Raw genomic sequence first — 19,816 nt, 5'->3', positions numbered from 1 at the left:
GATTGGAGTAAAACTTAATTCAACATGGATATTCCCATGAATTTGTCGTTGCGTTTTTGACTAAGCGAATGAGAGACAACATTCACAATTTGATATTGAGTTGTTTTTTTTTTAAATTCCCACCACGTTTTAATGAAAGCCAACTCTGACCCACATAAATTTTGTGGGCGAAGTGGGGGCGAAGTGGGCGCGATGTGGTCGCGAATGTGGTATGACATCGAGCGATCGCTCGCGACGACCACGAGCCTTAAGTGGAACGATAGAGGGCCTTACAATCGTTGCGGTCGTTTAGTGGAACGTTTATCTATAATTGTTTGTCCTTTTATTCTAATCATGTAATACTGCAGGAATTCTAGTAGTGAGGTAGCAATAAATAACCCTCTTATTCTTTCATGCAATAAATGTAAAACTAATCAAACTAACATAGTCAGGGACATTCCTACAATAGGCAAACTGCCGTTAAAAGTTAGTATAGATTTAAATTTAAAAAATTAAGTACACTTAATGACTAACATCACAAAAAGTTAAAAAGCTAAGTATAGCAATACTAAATTACCGATAATTGACAAAGAATAAATATAATCTGTGGCAGGAATTAATGTTACATTAACGTTTAGCGTCCTTTACAAGGAACATCTAAAATAATATACGACTTCTTTTATTGAGATCACTTGTCTTTTATAGTGGATGATCTGTTTAGTTATATTCCGTTTTAAAATAAAATATTTACGAACTAAATACACACATGTATTACATGTGTGCCCTAGACGGGCGCGGGCCCGTCCTCCCTTGCCAGAGACAAGAACACTTCCTCGAGCGTGGTCTCCGTCAGCGAGTAGTCCTCGAACAGCGCGAACTCGCCCTTGAGGCGCTCCAGCTCCGAGAACAGCTCACTGTAGCGCAGCGGGGACTCGATGTGGTAGTGCAACATCGTCTGCAAATTTATTTTCATTCTGAATTCAGAAATGGCTACAGAAATCAATTAAGACTAATTTGGAATAAGTCCGGAGTCTTTGATATAAGCTTCCCTGTAAACATGAATCCAATGCTAGAACGGTCATACCAATTTTTACTGAGAGACGAGCACATTTTTAGATTTTATGCACAAGGTGAATGTTTTCCACAAAACTAGTATTTGATACCTCAAAAGCAGTTTTATACTTTACCTTGTGCTCATCTCGCAGGGTGCAATTGAATTTTTCTTTCAATGCCATTTTCAAGCGGTTGAGTTCAGGTGAAGGTCCATCAGTTACTGGAATGAAACATTATCAATATGAAACAGAGGCCGGCGAAAAACTGTTGCTTTTTTTTTTTTTATTACGATATGGGCTTACTCTTGACCTCAGTCTAGCTCTAGAGCACAGACGAGGTCGAAGATGGAGCGAGTTCGCCCAGAAGAAGCCTGTTCACTCGCGCTTTAAACATGTTCGGGTTATATGAACTCGGAAATACAGACGCCGGCAGGGAATTCCATTCCTTGGCTGTGCGCATTAAAAAAGATGATTCGAAGCGCTTTGTACGAATGAAAGGTATATCAATCAGGTAGGGATGGAAGCCTGCGGTACGTCTGAAAGTCCGATGGAAGAAAGGAGATGGGGGTATGAGCTCGTGCAGCTCCAGGGCACACTCTCCAAAGTACAACCTGTAAAAGACCGTTAGACTGGCAACCTTTCTTCGGTGAGCCAGAGTATGAAGAGATTTCACCAAACTGGCATTACCGATAAGCCGCTTGGCTCTGCGTTCCACTGAGTCCAGTGTGGCGAGTTGATATTTAGCTGAGCCATCCCACAAGTGACTACAATATTCCATGCACGATCGGATTTGAGCTTTATATAGCGTAAGAAGCTGTTTAGGCGTGAAATATCGCTTAACCTTATTTAAGATGCCAAGCTTTCTGGCCGCAGTTTGCGCTTTGGACTCAATGTAATTGCCAAAGTTGAGGTTAGAATTCAACTCTATGCCAAGGAGGTCGAGGGTATCGGGCACAGGGACAGGTGTACCACGGAAAGTAGGAGTCAAGTTGAAAGGACTCCGTTTGGTGGAGAATAAACAGGCCTGCGTTTTGGCGGCGTTGAACGTGACCAGGTTGCAATCACCCCATTGGGATACTTGCCCCAGTATTGAATTTGTTCGTTCCACCATGGCCTCTCTCTGAGAACGTATTACGTCCCTGCTGTCTTTTGCGCTGGACAAATATCTCTCAACAATCGTACTGTCATCTGCGTATCCAACAATGCCTGGTCGTAGCATGTCGTTAATATGGAGCAGGAAAAGAGTTGCAGAGAGAACAGAACCTTGAGGGACGCCGGCGTTTATAACCATCAGGTCAGAGGAGCAGCCGTCCACGACCACTCTGATCGACCGTTCACTCAAAAAGTCTGAAATCCAGCTACAAAAGTCAGCAGGGATGCCGTAAGCAGGAAGTTTGCTAAGGAGACTTGCGTGCCAAACCCTGTCGAAGGCCTTCGAGATATCTAGTGATACAGCAAGCGCCTCACCATGTTTCTCAATGGCTTCGCCCCAGCAGTGTGTGACATACACCAGAAGATCTCCAGTAGACCGCCCCTGACGAAAGCCGTATTGGTGGTCACTGAGGAGTCACTGAGGAGGCTTTTGCTTACAAACCATTATCTACCGTTCGTTTGTTCGTCTTGTCCTCGAACAAAATATGTTCTAAATTTAACGGTTCGTAATTGATCCATATTTTGAATATAGCCACCGGGCATAAGAGAGTATCGTTTCTTTTGTTATAAGCATAACGATTCAATACTTGCTTCATTTCATTATATGTCTTCTAGAAAAGGTAAAATTCTGAATCGTATGAGTATTCCACAATATTGAACAAGAATTTACGAATACACTAATATTTTTTTTATTTTTTAAGGTTGATGACAGCAGGAAATATTTTGCTCAAAATTTGGCCCAACTGAGAGAATACCTCAAACTTGGGATGTGACACCACAGTACATGGTCCCTACACGGCATACCGGTCGGGAGTCCCCAAACCAGCCGAGGCTTTCAGGGAGTTGGTATGATTCTTTCCTCTCGAATGGTTGAATGTGTGATGGGAGCATGAATGTGTAAGCCCAAGACTCCTCTGGATCAGGCTAAAAGTCGGACTCATCCGCTTGTTAATCGTTGGGGTCTATGCAATGACATAGCTGCAGGGAGGTGGGTCATCAAAAGCCCAACAAGAGAGAGAGGAATTTTGGGACAGCATGGGAGAGGTCTTGAATAAGTACGAAGGAAATGAACGGATCGTGATGTTAGGAGACTTTAATGGGTGGGTTGGAATAAAGCGTGATGGGTATGAAAGAGTTCTGGATACATTTGGGGACGAGAGAGTGAATGACAATGGGAGAAGCCTACTTGAAATATGTTTGAAATGGAATTTTTTCGTGGCCAACACAATGTTTGACCATAAAAAGATCCATTTGTATACGAGAGATGAGGGTAAGTCTAGAAGTATGATTGATTTTATAATAGTGGATGAGACTGAAGAAGAAAGTGCTAGACACTCGGGCATACAAAGGTATAGGCCTTGACACAGACCACTTCCTGGTCGTAGCCCGAATGCGTGGCTTCTTTAAACGGTGGCGACACCGAAGGGCCGAGCCTACGAGTGTTTTGGACAGAGTGAAAGTGAAAAACCCACAAGAAAAGGAAAAGAAAGACGAGTATGTAGAGAAACTGAAAGAAAGTTTTAAAGGCATAGAAGATATAGGTGTGATTGAAGATTTGTGGGATAAATTTAAGACAGGGGTCGTTAATGTTGCTATTGAGGTATGCGGGGTAGCTAAAAGAAGGAAAGGAAGAAATAACTATAATGTGTGGATGGATAAAGATGTATAAAAGACTGTGCAAGAAAAGAAGAAAGCATGGTTGGATCGGTTAGCGACAAAAGCTAACCAAAAAGTTCAAAAGGCAACGGATTACGAGATAGAGGAAGCAAGAACGAAGTATAAAAGATTGAAATTAGCGGCGAAAGAAGTTGTGTCTAGAAAGAAAGAAGAACAAAAGGTGGATTTTGATAGAAGGTTCACTGAAGATTTCCAATCAAACATCGAGTTTTTCTGAAAATCCATCAAAACTGCCAGAGGAAAAACCTCTACCTCGGAACTGAGTACAATCAGGAGTCAAGATGGGAGTAATATAAAATGAGAAGAATGTATGTTAAAGAGATGGAAAGAGTATTTTGAAAGTTTGTTCGAAAGAGAAGAAGTGCAGGCACAACCTACGGCACCTTCCATGGATGAGAGTATAAATGTTGATGAAAGTGAGACAAGCATGAATGAAATAGTGAAAGCGTTGAAAGTATGAGATTAGGTAAGGCTGCAGGGTATGACAGGATTACCGTCGAAATGTTGAAGGCTGGACATGGCATAGTAGTAGCCAGCTGTACCGCCTTTTCAATTTGTACTGGCGAAATGGGCAAGTACCGGGAGACTGGTGCAAAGCCATAATTTTCCCATTGTACAAGGGAAAAAGGTCACAGCAGGACTGCATAAATTACCGCGGTATACGCCTCAGCGTCGTCGGTAAACAGTATGCAAGTGTTGATTGAGAGGGTTGTGAATGAAACAGACGAAAAAGTATGGGATGCACAAGCGGGATTTAGAAAGAAAATGGAATGTACGAATCAGGTCTTTTCTTTGCGGTGCATAGCCGAAAAGTGTTTGGCTAAAAACAAAAAAGTCTATTGCGCGTTCGTGGATTTAGAAAAAGCCTATGATATAGTGATGAGGAATTTATTTATTTATTTATTTTCAAAAGCACACTTACAACATACATATAAAAAAAAATTAAATTACAAATATATAATAACAAAGTATCTGATATGCATGTCAATTACAAGTGTACATAACATTTTGGAATATAATGTTTTAAAGCACAAAAAATCACAAATAATTAAAATATTTGAACTTTAGATATACCTACATTAATATAGTTCAACACTTACAATATTTAAAAAAAAAGAGAGTGACACCCCATCATCATCACAAGCAAAATAATCAAAATCAAAAATAGAGAACATATTATTATCATATACATTTATAAAATTAAACAATTGAACAATTTAATCAAAATAACGATTAGAAACAAATTATCATTAATTAAGTAATTAAGAATAGGGAAATAACAAAAGTCAAATCAAATTATCAAAAAATTCCAAATAGAAAAATTTTAATTAAAATTAAAATCAAAATCAAAACCAAAATCAAAATTAAAATCAAAATTAAAATCTAAATTAAAATTACTGTAAGATAAATTAAAATTAATTAAATATTTTGTTTTTAAGCTAATCATGCGTTTTATAATAATTAAGTAACTTACATCTAAAGACAGAGAGAGAGAGTCGTGAAAAATGTCAATGCCTTGAATCGATTTACTGACACTATTATATTTGTTACACAAACGCACTAGAGGAGCTTGTTTCCCAATGTGAGACTTTACGCATGGAATGTAAGATATCTTGTGCGCGTGGATACTTCTGTGTGTCCTAGAGGAAACCGATATGAGTATCCTCTCTGTTATTTCAGAATTGGTAACCCTATTATTTAATATATTGTGCAGGAAAGTCAGATCTGAAACCTCACGCCTACTTCGAAGAGAAATCATGTGGAACCTTGCCAAACGCTCCCCGTACACTTTGTCTGTGCGAAAAATTGCTTTCGTAAAAAGCAAGATACCTCGTGAAAGCACGCTGAATGCTCTCAATACGCTGAGAGTGTATACTGCACTGAGGATTCCAGATAACACTGGCGTACTCAAGACAGCTGCGCACTAGAGAATAATATAATATCGTTTTTATTCGCCTTGAGAAACCCCGTGTGTTCCGCTTGATAAAACCAAGATTTCGTGCAGCTTTAACAACTACATTATCAACATGTGCCACAAAAGTTAAACGGCCGTCTGTAATAACTCCTAAGTCTTTAATTTGTGATTTCTCTTGCAAGATAACATTTCCAATAGAGTAAATAGAGACAAGCGGCTTTTTCTTCCGGGTAAATTTTATATGGAAACATTTGCCTACGTTAAGAGTCATTTTATTGTGATTCTATTATATTATTGAGATCGCTTTGCACCGAATCTATGTCTGAATTGGTTTTAACTATTTTGTATATTTTCAAATCATCTGCAAATAGTGAACATCTACAATGTTTGATAAACTGGGTTATGTCATTTATGAAAACAAGAAACAGAAGGAGGTCTAAATGAGAGCCCTGTGGAACCCCACTGTTAGCAAAGTACGTATGAATTGTGGTAAGCATTGTTCGTGAATGGTGTGGGCGGTGTCCTCATACGAGCATTGCAAGCTCTTTATAGGAATTCTTAGTGCTTGTGTGAGGATAAACGGGGCATACACTGAATGGTTTAATATTGAAAATGGTGTTAGACAGGGATGTGTAGCGTCACCATGGCTGTTTAATCTGTTCATAGACAATTGTTTAACAGATTTAAAAGAGAATGAAAGTGAAACATGGATGAGCATATCCGTAACAAGGTTTCGCTCACCATCAGTGGCTGCAGGGGTGGTGAGCTTGATGAGCACGGCGTGTCCCGCCGCGTGCGCCGCGCGCAGCTCCGCCGGCTCGCCCAGCGCACGCACCCGCCCGCCCGCCATGATGGCGATCCGCCCGCACAGCGCCTCCATCTCGTCCATACTGCGGACACGTCGCACTCGTTACCGACACTCATACAGGTGTAGCACGTCACACACACACACACGGCCGGCTCGCCCAGCGCACGCACCCGCCCGCCCGCCATGATGGCGATCCGCCCGCACAGCGCCTCCATCTCGTCCATACTGCGGACACGTCGCACTCGTTACCGACACTCATACAGGTGTAGCACGTCACACACACACACACGGCCGGCTCGCCCAGCGCACGCACCCGCCCGCCCGCCATGATGGCGATCCGCCCGCACAGCGCCTCCATCTCGTCCATACTGCGGACACGTCGCACTCGTTACCGACACTCATACAGGTGTAGCACGTCACACACACACACACGGCCGGCTCGCCCAGCGCACGCACCCGCCCGCCCGCCATGATGGCGATCCGCCCGCACAGCGCCTCCATCTCGTCCATACTGCGGACACGTCGCACTCGTTACCGACACTCATACAGGTGTAGCACGTCACACACACACACACGGCCGGCTCGCCCAGCGCACGCACCCGCCCGCCCGCCATGATGGCGATCCGCCCGCACAGCGCCTCCATCTCGTCCATACTGCGGACACGTCGCACTCGTTACCGACACTCATACAGGTGTAGCACGTCACACACACACACACGGCCGGCTCGCCCAGCGCACGCACCCGCCCGCCCGCCATGATGGCGATCCGCCCGCACAGCGCCTCCATCTCGTCCATACTGCGGACACGTCGCACTCGTTACCGACACTCATACAGGTGTAGCACGTCACACACACACACACGGCCGGCTCGCCCAGCGCACGCACCCGCCCGCCCGCCATGATGGCGATCCGCCCGCACAGCGCCTCCATCTCGTCCATACTGCGGACACGTCGCACTCGTTACCGACACTCATACAGGTGTAGCACGTCACACACACACACACGGCCGGCTCGCCCAGCGCACGCACCCGCCCGCCCGCCATGATGGCGATCCGCCCGCACAGCGCCTCCATCTCGTCCATACTGCGGACACGTCGCACTCGTTACCGACACTCATACAGGTGTAGCACGTCACACACACACACACACGGCCGGCTCGCCCAGCGCACGCACCCGCCCGCCCGCCATGATGGCGATCCGCCCGCACAGCGCCTCCATCTCGTCCATACTGCGGACACGTCGCACTCGTTACCGACACTCATACAGGTGTAGCACGTCACACACACACACACGGCCGGCTCGCCCAGCGCACGCACCCGCCCGCCCGCCATGATGGCGATCCGCCCGCACAGCGCCTCCATCTCGTCCATACTGCGGACACGTCGCACTCGTTACCGACACTCATACAGGTGTAGCACGTCACACACACACACACGGCCGGCTCGCCCAGCGCACGCACCCGCCCGCCCGCCATGATGGCGATCCGCCCGCACAGCGCCTCCATCTCGTCCATACTGCGGACACGTCGCACTCGTTACCGACACTCATACAGGTGTAGCACGTCACACACACACACACGGCCGGCTCGCCCAGCGCACGCACCCGCCCGCCCGCCATGATGGCGATCCGCCCGCACAGCGCCTCCATCTCGTCCATACTGCGGACACGTCGCACTCGTTACCGACACTCATACAGGTGTAGCACGTCACACACACACACACACGGCCGGCTCGCCCAGCGCACGCACCCGCCCGCCCGCCATGATGGCGATCCGCCCGCACAGCGCCTCCATCTCGTCCATACTGCGGACACGTCGCACTCGTTACCGACACTCATACAGGTGTAGCACGTCACACACACACACACGGCCGGCTCGCCCAGCGCACGCACCCGCCCGCCCGCCATGATGGCGATCCGCCCGCACAGCGCCTCCATCTCGTCCATACTGCGGACACGTCGCACTCGTTACCGACACTCATACAGGTGTAGCACGTCACACACACACACACGGCCGGCTCGCCCAGCGCACGCACCCGCCCGCCCGCCATGATGGCGATCCGCCCGCACAGCGCCTCCATCTCGTCCATACTGCGGACACGTCGCACTCGTTACCGACACTCATACAGGTGTAGCACGTCACACACACACACACGGCCGGCTCGCCCAGCGCACGCACCCGCCCGCCCGCCATGATGGCGATCCGCCCGCACAGCGCCTCCATCTCGTCCATACTGCGGACACGTCGCACTCGTTACCGACACTCATACAGGTGTAGCACGTCACACACACACACACGGCCGGCTCGCCCAGCGCACGCACCCGCCCGCCCGCCATGATGGCGATCCGCCCGCACAGCGCCTCCATCTCGTCCATACTGCGGACACGTCGCACTCGTTACCGACACTCATACAGGTGTAGCACGTCACACACACACACACGGCCGGCTCGCCCAGCGCACGCACCCGCCCGCCCGCCATGATGGCGATCCGCCCGCACAGCGCCTCCATCTCGTCCATACTGCGGACACGTCGCACTCGTTACCGACACTCATACAGGTGTAGCACGTCACACACACACACACGGCCGGCTCGCCCAGCGCACGCACCCGCCCGCCCGCCATGATGGCGATCCGCCCGCACAGCGCCTCCATCTCGTCCATACTGCGGACACGTCGCACTCGTTACCGACACTCATACAGGTGTAGCACGTCACACACACACACACGGCCGGCTCGCCCAGCGCACGCACCCGCCCGCCCGCCATGATGGCGATCCGCCCGCACAGCGCCTCCATCTCGTCCATACTGCGGACACGTCGCACTCGTTACCGACACTCATACAGGTGTAGCACGTCACACACACACACACACGGCCGGCTCGCCCAGCGCACGCACCCGCCCGCCCGCCATGATGGCGATCCGCCCGCACAGCGCCTCCATCTCGTCCATACTGCGGACACGTCGCACTCGTTACCGACACTCATACAGGTGTAGCACGTCACACACACACACACGGCCGGCTCGCCCAGCGCACGCACCCGCCCGCCCGCCATGATGGCGATCCGCCCGCACAGCGCCTCCATCTCGTCCATACTGCGGACACGTCGCACTCGTTACCGACACTCATACAGGTGTAGCACGTCACACACACACACACGGCCGGCTCGCCCAGCGCACGCACCCGCCCGCCCGCCATGATGGCGATCCGCCCGCACAGCGCCTCCATCTCGTCCATACTGCGGACACGTCGCACTCGTTACCGACACTCATACAGGTGTAGCACGTCACACACACACACACGGCCGGCTCGCCCAGCGCACGCACCCGCCCGCCCGCCATGATGGCGATCCGCCCGCACAGCGCCTCCATCTCGTCCATACTGCGGACACGTCGCACTCGTTACCGACACTCATACAGGTGTAGCACGTCACACACACACACACACGGCCGGCTCGCCCAGCGCACGCACCCGCCCGCCCGCCATGATGGCGATCCGCCCGCACAGCGCCTCCATCTCGTCCATACTGCGGACACGTCGCACTCGTTACCGACACTCATACAGGTGTAGCACGTCACACACACACACACGGCCGGCTCGCCCAGCGCACGCACCCGCCCGCCCGCCATGATGGCGATCCGCCCGCACAGCGCCTCCATCTCGTCCATACTGCGGACACGTCGCACTCGTTACCGACACTCATACAGGTGTAGCACGTCACACACACACACACGGCCGGCTCGCCCAGCGCACGCACCCGCCCGCCCGCCATGATGGCGATCCGCCCGCACAGCGCCTCCATCTCGTCCATACTGCGGACACGTCGCACTCGTTACCGACACTCATACAGGTGTAGCACGTCACACACACACACACGGCCGGCTCGCCCGGCGCACGCACCCGCCCGCCCGCCATGATGGCGATCCGCCCGCACAGCGCCTCCATCTCGTCCATACTGCGGACACGTCGCACTCGTTACCGACACTCATACAGGTGTAGCACGTCACACACACACACACGGCCGGCTCGCCCAGCGCACGCACCCGCCCGCCCGCCATGATGGCGATCCGCCCGCACAGCGCCTCCATCTCGTCCATACTGCGGACACGTCGCACTCGTTACCGACACTCATACAGGTGTAGCACGTCACACACACACACACGGCCGGCTCGCCCAGCGCACGCACCCGCCCGCCCGCCATGATGGCGATCCGCCCGCACAGCGCCTCCATCTCGTCCATACTGCGGACACGTCGCACTCGTTACCGACACTCATACAGGTGTAGCACGTCACACACACACACACGGCCGGCTCGCCCAGCGCACGCACCCGCCCGCCCGCCATGATGGCGATCCGCCCGCACAGCGCCTCCATCTCGTCCATACTGCGGACACGTCGCACTCGTTACCGACACTCATACAGGTGTAGCACGTCACACACACACACACGGCCGGCTCGCCCAGCGCACGCACCCGCCCGCCCGCCATGATGGCGATCCGCCCGCACAGCGCCTCCATCTCGTCCATACTGCGGACACGTCGCACTCGTTACCGACACTCATACAGGTGTAGCACGTCACACACACACACACGGCCGGCTCGCCCGGCGCACGCACCCGCCCGCCCGCCATGATGGCGATCCGCCCGCACAGCGCCTCCATCTCGTCCATACTGCGGACACGTCGCACTCGTTACCGACACTCATACAGGTGTAGCACGTCACACACACACACACGGCCGGCTCGCCCAGCGCACGCACCCGCCCGCCCGCCATGATGGCGATCCGCCCGCACAGCGCCTCCATCTCGTCCATACTGCGGACACGTCGCACTCGTTACCGACACTCATACAGGTGTAGCACGTCACACACACACACACGGCCGGCTCGCCCAGCGCACGCACCCGCCCGCCCGCCATGATGGCGATCCGCCCGCACAGCGCCTCCATCTCGTCCATACTGCGGACACGTCGCACTCGTTACCGACACTCATACAGGTGTAGCACGTCACACACACACACACGGCCGGCTCGCCCAGCGCACGCACCCGCCCGCCCGCCATGATGGCGATCCGCCCGCACAGCGCCTCCATCTCGTCCATACTGCGGACACGTCGCACTCGTTACCGACACTCATACAGGTGTAGCACGTCACACACACACACACGGCCGGCTCGCCCAGCGCACGCACCCGCCCGCCCGCCATGATGGCGATCCGCCCGCACAGCGCCTCCATCTCGTCCATACTGCGGACACGTCGCACTCGTTACCGACACTCATACAGGTGTAGCACGTCACACACACACACACGGCCGGCTCGCCCAGCGCACGCACCCGCCCGCCCGCCATGATGGCGATCCGCCCGCACAGCGCCTCCATCTCGTCCATACTGCGGACACGTCGCACTCGTTACCGACACTCATACAGGTGTAGCACGTCACACACACACACACGGCCGGCTCGCCCAGCGCACGCACCCGCCCGCCCGCCATGATGGCGATCCGCCCGCACAGCGCCTCCATCTCGTCCATACTGCGGACACGTCGCACTCGTTACCGACACTCATATAGGTGTAGCACGTCTCACACGCACACGCACACGGACAGACGCGTACAGACGCGGGCAGACGCGGACAGACGTGGACAGACGCGAACAGACGCGGACAGACGCGGACGGACGGACGGACGGACGGACGGACGGAAGGACGGACGGACAGACGGACAGACAGACGGACAGACAGACAGACAGACGCACACGCACAGACAGACGCACACGCACAGGCAGACGCACACGCACAGACAGACGCACACGCACAGACAGACACAGACGCACACACACACGCACACGCACACGCACGCACACACGTTACCTGTGCGAGGTGACCACCACGGCGCGGTGCGGCTGGGCGCGCCTCAGCGCGGCCCACACCCTGCGGCGCGCGGCCACGTCCACCCCGGCGGTGGGCTCGTCCAGCAGCGTCACCGCCCCCCCGCGACTCAGCGCCGCCGCCGCCGCCAGCCGACGGGCACAGCCGCCCGAGTAGCCCGACACCGCGCGCCGTGCGTACTGCTCCAAACCTGCGGCACGGGTAAGTCACTTCAATACTATCCACAGGGAAACTATATGGAATCGGTCCTTTCCCGTCTCGGATCTGAGTCGCTCACCGACGGTCTCGATCCAAGCTTTGATTTCGCTCTCGACGTCTGCGGCGTTTAGTCCTCGTAAGGTCAAGAGCAGCTTCAAGTTGTCATAGCCCGTGAGGAACCCGTCGAGCCCGGAGAACTGAGGGCAGTATCCGAGCGACTGCATATACTGTGGATGTGAAATTTATAAGTAATTACTACGAACAAAAAACTAAAACTATATAAAAATTAGCAAAATGATTTTGTTTCGTGCGATTTATTTATATTTATAATTTCAAGGATAATCTAACAGTTTTGTTACCAAGTTCAACTACACCCACGTTACATCGTGCAATGTATCGCACGGTATGTTATAGCTCTACATTAAAAAAAATACGGCCTCGTACTACTTCAGCCTATTGGTCCACTAGCTTGACACTGTTGTGGATTAGCGGTCCACTGCTGGACATAGGCCTCCCCAAGTTCGCACCAAACATCCCGGTGCTCCGCAATCCTCATCCTAATCTTACGGCAAATCTTACGTATCATCATCGGTTTAGCGGGCCGGAGGACGTCCCACACTGCGTTTGCCAACACACGGTCTCCACTACAGGACGTCTGCTCTAGCGGCTATCGGTCCTGCTACATAGGTCGACATATGCGACCAGTACTACTGCTACTTCACTACTACTGCCGCTTCAACTTGCTATTATACAGGCGGTGACAAAATCGGTTACTTTCATTCTCTCGCGAACAGTCTCATTTCTGATCCTATATTTGAGATAAACCTTGTAGACCTTTCGTCAGTGTTTACGTCTCTGCACTGTATGTTAAAGGCAGAATGCGTTGCTCAAAGATTTGTTTTCAAGCAATGAGAAATCTTCGAAGTGAAGAGTCGACGAAGCCCGCCAATCCAACGCCGCCCAGTCCAACCGAATCCTCCTAACGGCTTCCTTCTCGAAGTTGTATCGATCTAGTTGAATGATATGGCCTAGGTAGACATTGGCCCTATCCGGGCCTAGTATCTGCCATATGGAAGAACTTCTTCAAAATATGGAATCCATATGTAGAATTCGGTATCAAGATCAATCGCAGCAAGAATAAAGTCATGATTGTCGACCGGATTAACGACACCTCGCCAGAAGTGACACAAATAACGAACTGTAAGGTAGTGCAATCTTATGTCTATTTATGAGCGTTGATCTCGAACAACGGAGGCTGTATAGACGAAATCAATCGCCGCGTGGCGATGTAAAGATCGGCTATGGATAAGCTGCAAAAAATATGGAGGAATCTTAAAACCACCAAGACCACTAAGACTCGGCTAATTAGAGCGCTGGTATTCTCCATATTCCATAATGCTTCGGAGACGTGGACCCTGCGAGAAAGTGAGAAGAAGAAAATAGACGTTCTCGAGATGTGGTGCTGGACAAGAATGTTGAGAGTGTCCTGGAATCAATTCCAGACCAACACGTCCATTCTGGAAGAACTTGGTATCAAGCAGCATCTATCTTCCATCATACAGGCTCGAATTCTCACTTTCTTTGGTCGCGTGACTAGATTTGACAATGTCTCCATTCGCATAATTTTTTTTTATTTTTTTGAGAATTGTTTGTGTGTAGAACGGACTAACATCTATACATATAATAAAATGGTAGGAAAGACAAAACTGTACATTGAATATTTTTTAAAAGAATACTTGGGGTGTGATCTACGTTCTATACCGAAGCCAAAAATATAGTTTTTAGAATTTTTGTCTGTTTGTCTGTATGAATGTCCCGGATAAACTCAAAAAGTACTGCATGGATTTACTTCAAATTTGGCACGAATATTAATAAGAAGTCCGGTTAACATATAGGCTACATATTATCACGCTATCACCTACGGGGAACGAGCAGTGAACCTTTATTTCTTCAATGCACTCTGTAACAACGTTTAATCTAACGACGCATATTTGAATGTTGTTGTTATTATATTGTCACACAAGGTTTTGTCGAGAACTCGTGGATTTTGGTCATAGTCACCACACTCGGCAGGCGGATGGGTGACCACCTCATGCAATGGTAAAATAGCTTAAGTCATAGTTATTAACATCTGCGCAACTTATCAGTATTAGTAATTAGAAGTATACTCACATCACTCGAGAACCTGGACATGAAGTATCCATTAGCGAACAGAGAGCCCCGCGTGGGCCACTCGATGCCCGTCATCATCTTGAACGTGCTGGACTTGCCCGCGCCGTTGACGCCCAGCAGCCCGAAACATTCACCTAAATATTATGATAATAGTTACTTTTCTCTGTCGACATGATACAAGTGATTCTAGAAGAAAAGTCATACCCTTTTTAACTGAGAAGCTGACGCCTTGAACTGCGTTGCACGGCTTGCCGAATATACGCCAATATTTCTTGTGAAGATCGTTAACAAGCATCGCGTCCGGGATCTGTTTTTTAGCTAAAAAAAAAAACAAATGTATTACTTGTAATATAGTATATTACTCATTTTGGACCAAGCAAATTAATCAGACAAATATTTTAATGATTTTAATTTTTAGTACATTTTTGAGATCGTTTCATATCATTCGACACAAAAGCATCCTTAAAGGGACGTGAATGTACGTCCTTTTTACTTGACAGTACCAAATTGAAAAGTTTCCTAAAAAATGTTACTAAAAATATTTTAGACGAAAAGACAATATTAAATTATACGCTCTAATACACTTTACTAAATTTGCAAATTATGTTATAAATTAACGTAAATAACTTTCTGGAAAAATTTATTATTAACATTAAATCCAGAGTATGAGAAATTTGCTAATTACTGTTTTTTTTTTTCTAAGGTGCCTTATCTTACAGACAGCATATGAGGCGATATCACACGATTCAGCCTGTAACATCCTGCTGGGCATCGACCCCTTTCTCCACGTAGAAGAAGGATATCATCATATAACTCACAGCAGTGGTAAACAAAATCGTTGATTCAGCTAGTGTTGCAATACTCACGCAGTGTGATGGCCCTCTCAACATAAGTTCTCTCTGCGCGAACCATCTCATCCAAATCAACGGGTAACGTGACTCGGTACCCCATGTTCAATACACGGTCGAACATCATGTTGAACACACCGTACTGGGTTAGCATCACTATAGCCTGGGAACGTACATGATATTGTATAAAAATTTCGTCTCAGTGTTTGTTACAGAACTCCTCGGAAACGGCATGAAATTTTTATGATTTTTTTAGGGAAACTTCTTTACGAACGCTTGACTTGGGGAGAAAGCTAGAGAATGCGTGATAAGAGCGTTACGAAAAGTGTGATCGGGCGAGGCGAACGGATGTTGAAACAGAGATATGAGTTAGTGAAAATAGAAAGAGAGTTACGTTTCGTAAGTTTTACTTCAGTCGTGTGGTCTAAGGCACACTCGTTTTTTTGTGTATATTTGTTAGGTCTGATAATAGGCTTTATTATTATACCCCTTGTGATAATGGTGCATCATATCCATAGGGCAGAACAACGTTTTCCGGGTCAGCTAGTAATATTACATAACTCCCGGCTTTTATCTACCACCCTTCAAATTTTTGTAGGTCTTGTAGATCACATTAATTGGTTAGTACATCAATACTGATTAAAGAATTCGACTAAACAACTTATTTTCTTCATAGTAGATTACATACGGTAGGCAGAGACGGGTAGGCAGGGACCACTTCTTTCCACTTGCTACGATCCTTACATACTTCTTTCGCTTCGTCCACTTTCATTATTCCCTTCATACATGCTCTTCGGTTTAGGGTACTCTTGACCTGGCCTTTTTTCAAGACGTCCCTTATTTGGTCTCGGAACGTCCGCCTAGGTCTACCCCTTCCAACCCTTCCATCCACACTCACCTTATACACTTTTTTCGTCAATCGTTCTTCACTCATTCTCTCGACATGACCAAACCATCTGAGCATACCTTTCTCAATTTTTGTCACTACATCTTCTTTCAGACCACAACGTTTCCTTATCTCACCATTTCTTATCCTGTCACTCAGTTTAACTTCTCTCATACTTCTTAACGCTCTCATCTCAACTACATTTATTCTGCTTTCATGTTTCTTCTGCCATACCCAACTTTCACTTCCGTAGTGTGTCAGAACCAACACCCCTCATACACAGCCAAACGAGCCTTGTTAGACATCCTCCGACTGCTCATAAAAGAGTGCAAAGCTCCATTCACCCTGTTTCCTGCATTCACTCTTCTTTCAATATCACTCTCACACTTTCCATCTCTTGTAAACTTTGAACCCAGATACACAAACTCATTCACCAGTTCAATTTGTTCATCTCCAATCACGATACTGCAGTCTGTCACTGCCTCATCTCTTTCAAACACCATCACTTTCGTCTTCTTTACATTCATATTCATTCCCTTTCTTACAAAGGCTCCACTCATATTAGTTACCATCTCCTGCAACTCCTCGGGCGAAGACGCAAGTAATACTTGATCATCAGCATAGAGAAAACATTTGACGAGTAACTCATTCATTCTCAACCCATTTTCATTCTCTTTTAAATCTGTCAAACAATTGTCCATGAATAGATTAAACAGCCACGGTGACGCTACACATCCCTGTCTAACACCTTTTTCGATATTAAACCATTCAGTGTATGCCCCATTTATCCTCACACAAGCACTAGAATCCCTATAAAGAGATTGCAATGCTCGTATGAGGACACTGTTCACACCATTCAGGGACAATACTGACCACAATTCATTCCTCATCACTCTATCATAGGCCTTTTCTAAATCATAGTAGATTACTTATTGTAATTTAAAGGCATTGTCATAGTAAAGTATTCGTTGCTGGTTTTAATGCAGTAGACTCAAGCAGAGTGGCATATTATATGAAGATTATAAAACGCAATAAAATTTAAGTTTGCATCAATGTGTTTATTGGCTTAAGGACACTTACCATGTAAAAAATAAACTGCACCAACAGCGCAATCATGAGGCCTCCAGGAGTTCTTTCGCTTATGCTAAAGTAGTTCAGTGGCTCTGTAAGATTTGCTGCAACAATAGTGTATATGATGATTTTCTCTAGATATTATATGAATAGATCCGAAACAAGCAAATTCACAATAAATATTGATGTACATTCACAACTTCATTTACTGAATACACTCATATAGGCCTTGGGCCATAGAACTGAAGTAGGACACAGCCGGAAACGTCCTATTCAAAATCTGGAGCAGCCCGACTGGGGAAGTCCCCCAACCTTACAGAAGATCACAGCTAAATAATACTGCTTTCAAGCGGTGTTGTGTTCCTGTGGTGAGTAAGGTGATCAGAGCTCATGGGGGGATTAAGGGTAGGGTCGGCAACGTGAGCGTGTGCGGCGCCAGCGAGTAGCTCAGCGCCGACAGCACATAGTCGCCGAAGTCCTTGTGCTCGTCTATAAGCTATACTATATAAATACAAATATACAGATACAATACCAGCGTTGAACCTAGCGACGTGTGCGCAGCGGACGGCTCCGGCCGTGAGCGTGTGCGGCGCCAGCGAGTAGCTCAGCGCCGACAGCACATAGTCGCCGAAGTCCTTGTGCTCGTCTATAAGCTATACTATATAAATACAAATATACAGATACAATACCAGCGTTGAACCTAGCGACGTGTGCGCAGCGGACGGCTCCGGCCGTGAGCGTGTGCGGCGCCAGCGAGTAGCTCAGCGCCGACAGCACATAGTCGCCGAAGTCCTTGTGCTCGTCTATAAGCTATACTATATAAATACAAATATACAGATACAATACCAGCGTTGAACCTAGCGACGTGTGCGCAGCGGACGGCTCCGGCCGTGAGCGTGTGCGGCGCCAGCGAGTAGCTCAGCGCCGACAGCACATAGTCGCCGAAGTCCTTGTGCTCGTCTATAAGCTATACTATATAAATACAAATATACAGATACAATACCAGCGTTGAACCTAGCGACGTGTGCGCAGCGGACGGCTCCGGCCGTGAGCGTGTGCGGCGCCAGCGAGTAGCTCAGCGCCGACAGCACATAGTCGCCGAAGTCCTTGTGCTCGTCTATAAGCTATACTATATAAATACAAATATACAGATACAATACCAGCGTTGAACCTAGCGACGTGTGCGCAGCGGACGGCTCCGGCCGTGAGCGTGTGCGGCGCCAGCGAGTAGCTCAGCGCCGACAGCACATAGTCGCCGAAGTCCTTGTGCTCGTCTATAAGCTATACTATATAAATACAAATATACAGATACAATACCAGCGTTGAACCTAGCGACGTGTGCGCAGCGGACGGCTCCGGCCGTGAGCGTGTGCGGCGCCAGCGAGTAGCTCAGCGCCGACAGCACATAGTCGCCGAAGTCCTTGTGCTCGTCTATAAGCTATACTATATAAATACAAATATACAGATACAATACCAGCGTTGAACCTAGCGACGTGTGCGCAGCGGACGGCTCCGGCCGTGAGCGTGTGCGGCGCCAGCGAGTAGCTCAGCGCCGACAGCACATAGTCGCCGAAGTCCTTGTGCTCGTCTATAAGCTATACTATATAAATACAAATATACAGATACAATACCAGCGTTGAACCTAGCGACGTGTGCGCAGCGGACGGCTCCGGCCGTGAGCGTGTGCGGCGCCAGCGAGTAGCTCAGCGCCGACAGCACATAGTCGCCGAAGTCCTTGTGCTCGTCTATAAGCTATACTATATAAATACAAATATACAGATACAATACCAGCGTTGAACCTAGCGACGTGTGCGCAGCGGACGGCTCCGGCCGTGAGCGTGTGCGGCGCCAGCGAGTAGCTCAGCGCCGACAGCACATAGTCGCCGAAGTCCTTGTGCTCGTCTATAAGCTATACTATATAAATACAAATATACAGATACAATACCAGCGTTGAACCTAGCGACGTGTGCGCAGCGGACGGCTCCGGCCGTGAGCGTGTGCGGCGCCAGCGAGTAGCTCAGCGCCGACAGCACATAGTCGCCGAAGTCCTTGTGCTCGTCTATAAGCTATACTATATAAATACAAATATACAGATACAATACCAGCGTTGAACCTAGCGACGTGTGCGCAGCGGACGGCTCCGGCCGTGAGCGTGTGCGGCGCCAGCGAGTAGCTCAGC

At 49.5% G+C, this 19,816-nt stretch overlaps 1 protein-coding gene across 1 annotated transcript in view; it reads right to left on the bottom strand.

Moving 5' to 3' along the window:
* Window positions 1-763: 763 nt before the first annotated feature.
* LOC123661797 (phospholipid-transporting ATPase ABCA3-like) overlaps window positions 764-19,816 on the bottom strand; it is a 47,322-nt gene continuing 28,269 nt past the window's right edge. Inside the window, exons 27-35 of the mRNA XM_045596737.1 lie at window positions 17,647-17,769; window positions 15,699-15,843; window positions 15,037-15,150; window positions 14,833-14,966; window positions 12,740-12,887; window positions 12,445-12,652; window positions 6,517-6,665; window positions 1,167-1,252; window positions 764-934 (exon numbers count right to left, since the gene is read on the bottom strand). Coding sequence (XP_045452693.1) covers window positions 764-934; window positions 1,167-1,252; window positions 6,517-6,665; window positions 12,445-12,652; window positions 12,740-12,887; window positions 14,833-14,966; window positions 15,037-15,150; window positions 15,699-15,843; window positions 17,647-17,769 — 1,278 coding nt within the window. The remainder of the gene's footprint in view (window positions 935-1,166; window positions 1,253-6,516; window positions 6,666-12,444; window positions 12,653-12,739; window positions 12,888-14,832; window positions 14,967-15,036; window positions 15,151-15,698; window positions 15,844-17,646; window positions 17,770-19,816) is intronic.

Source organism: Melitaea cinxia, chromosome 17 (genome assembly GCF_905220565.1).
Source record: "Melitaea cinxia chromosome 17, ilMelCinx1.1, whole genome shotgun sequence".
Classification (NCBI taxonomy): domain Eukaryota; kingdom Metazoa; phylum Arthropoda; class Insecta; order Lepidoptera; family Nymphalidae; genus Melitaea; species Melitaea cinxia.
Note: the sequence above shows the minus strand (reverse complement) of the source record. Positions and strands in the feature narration are given on the sequence as shown.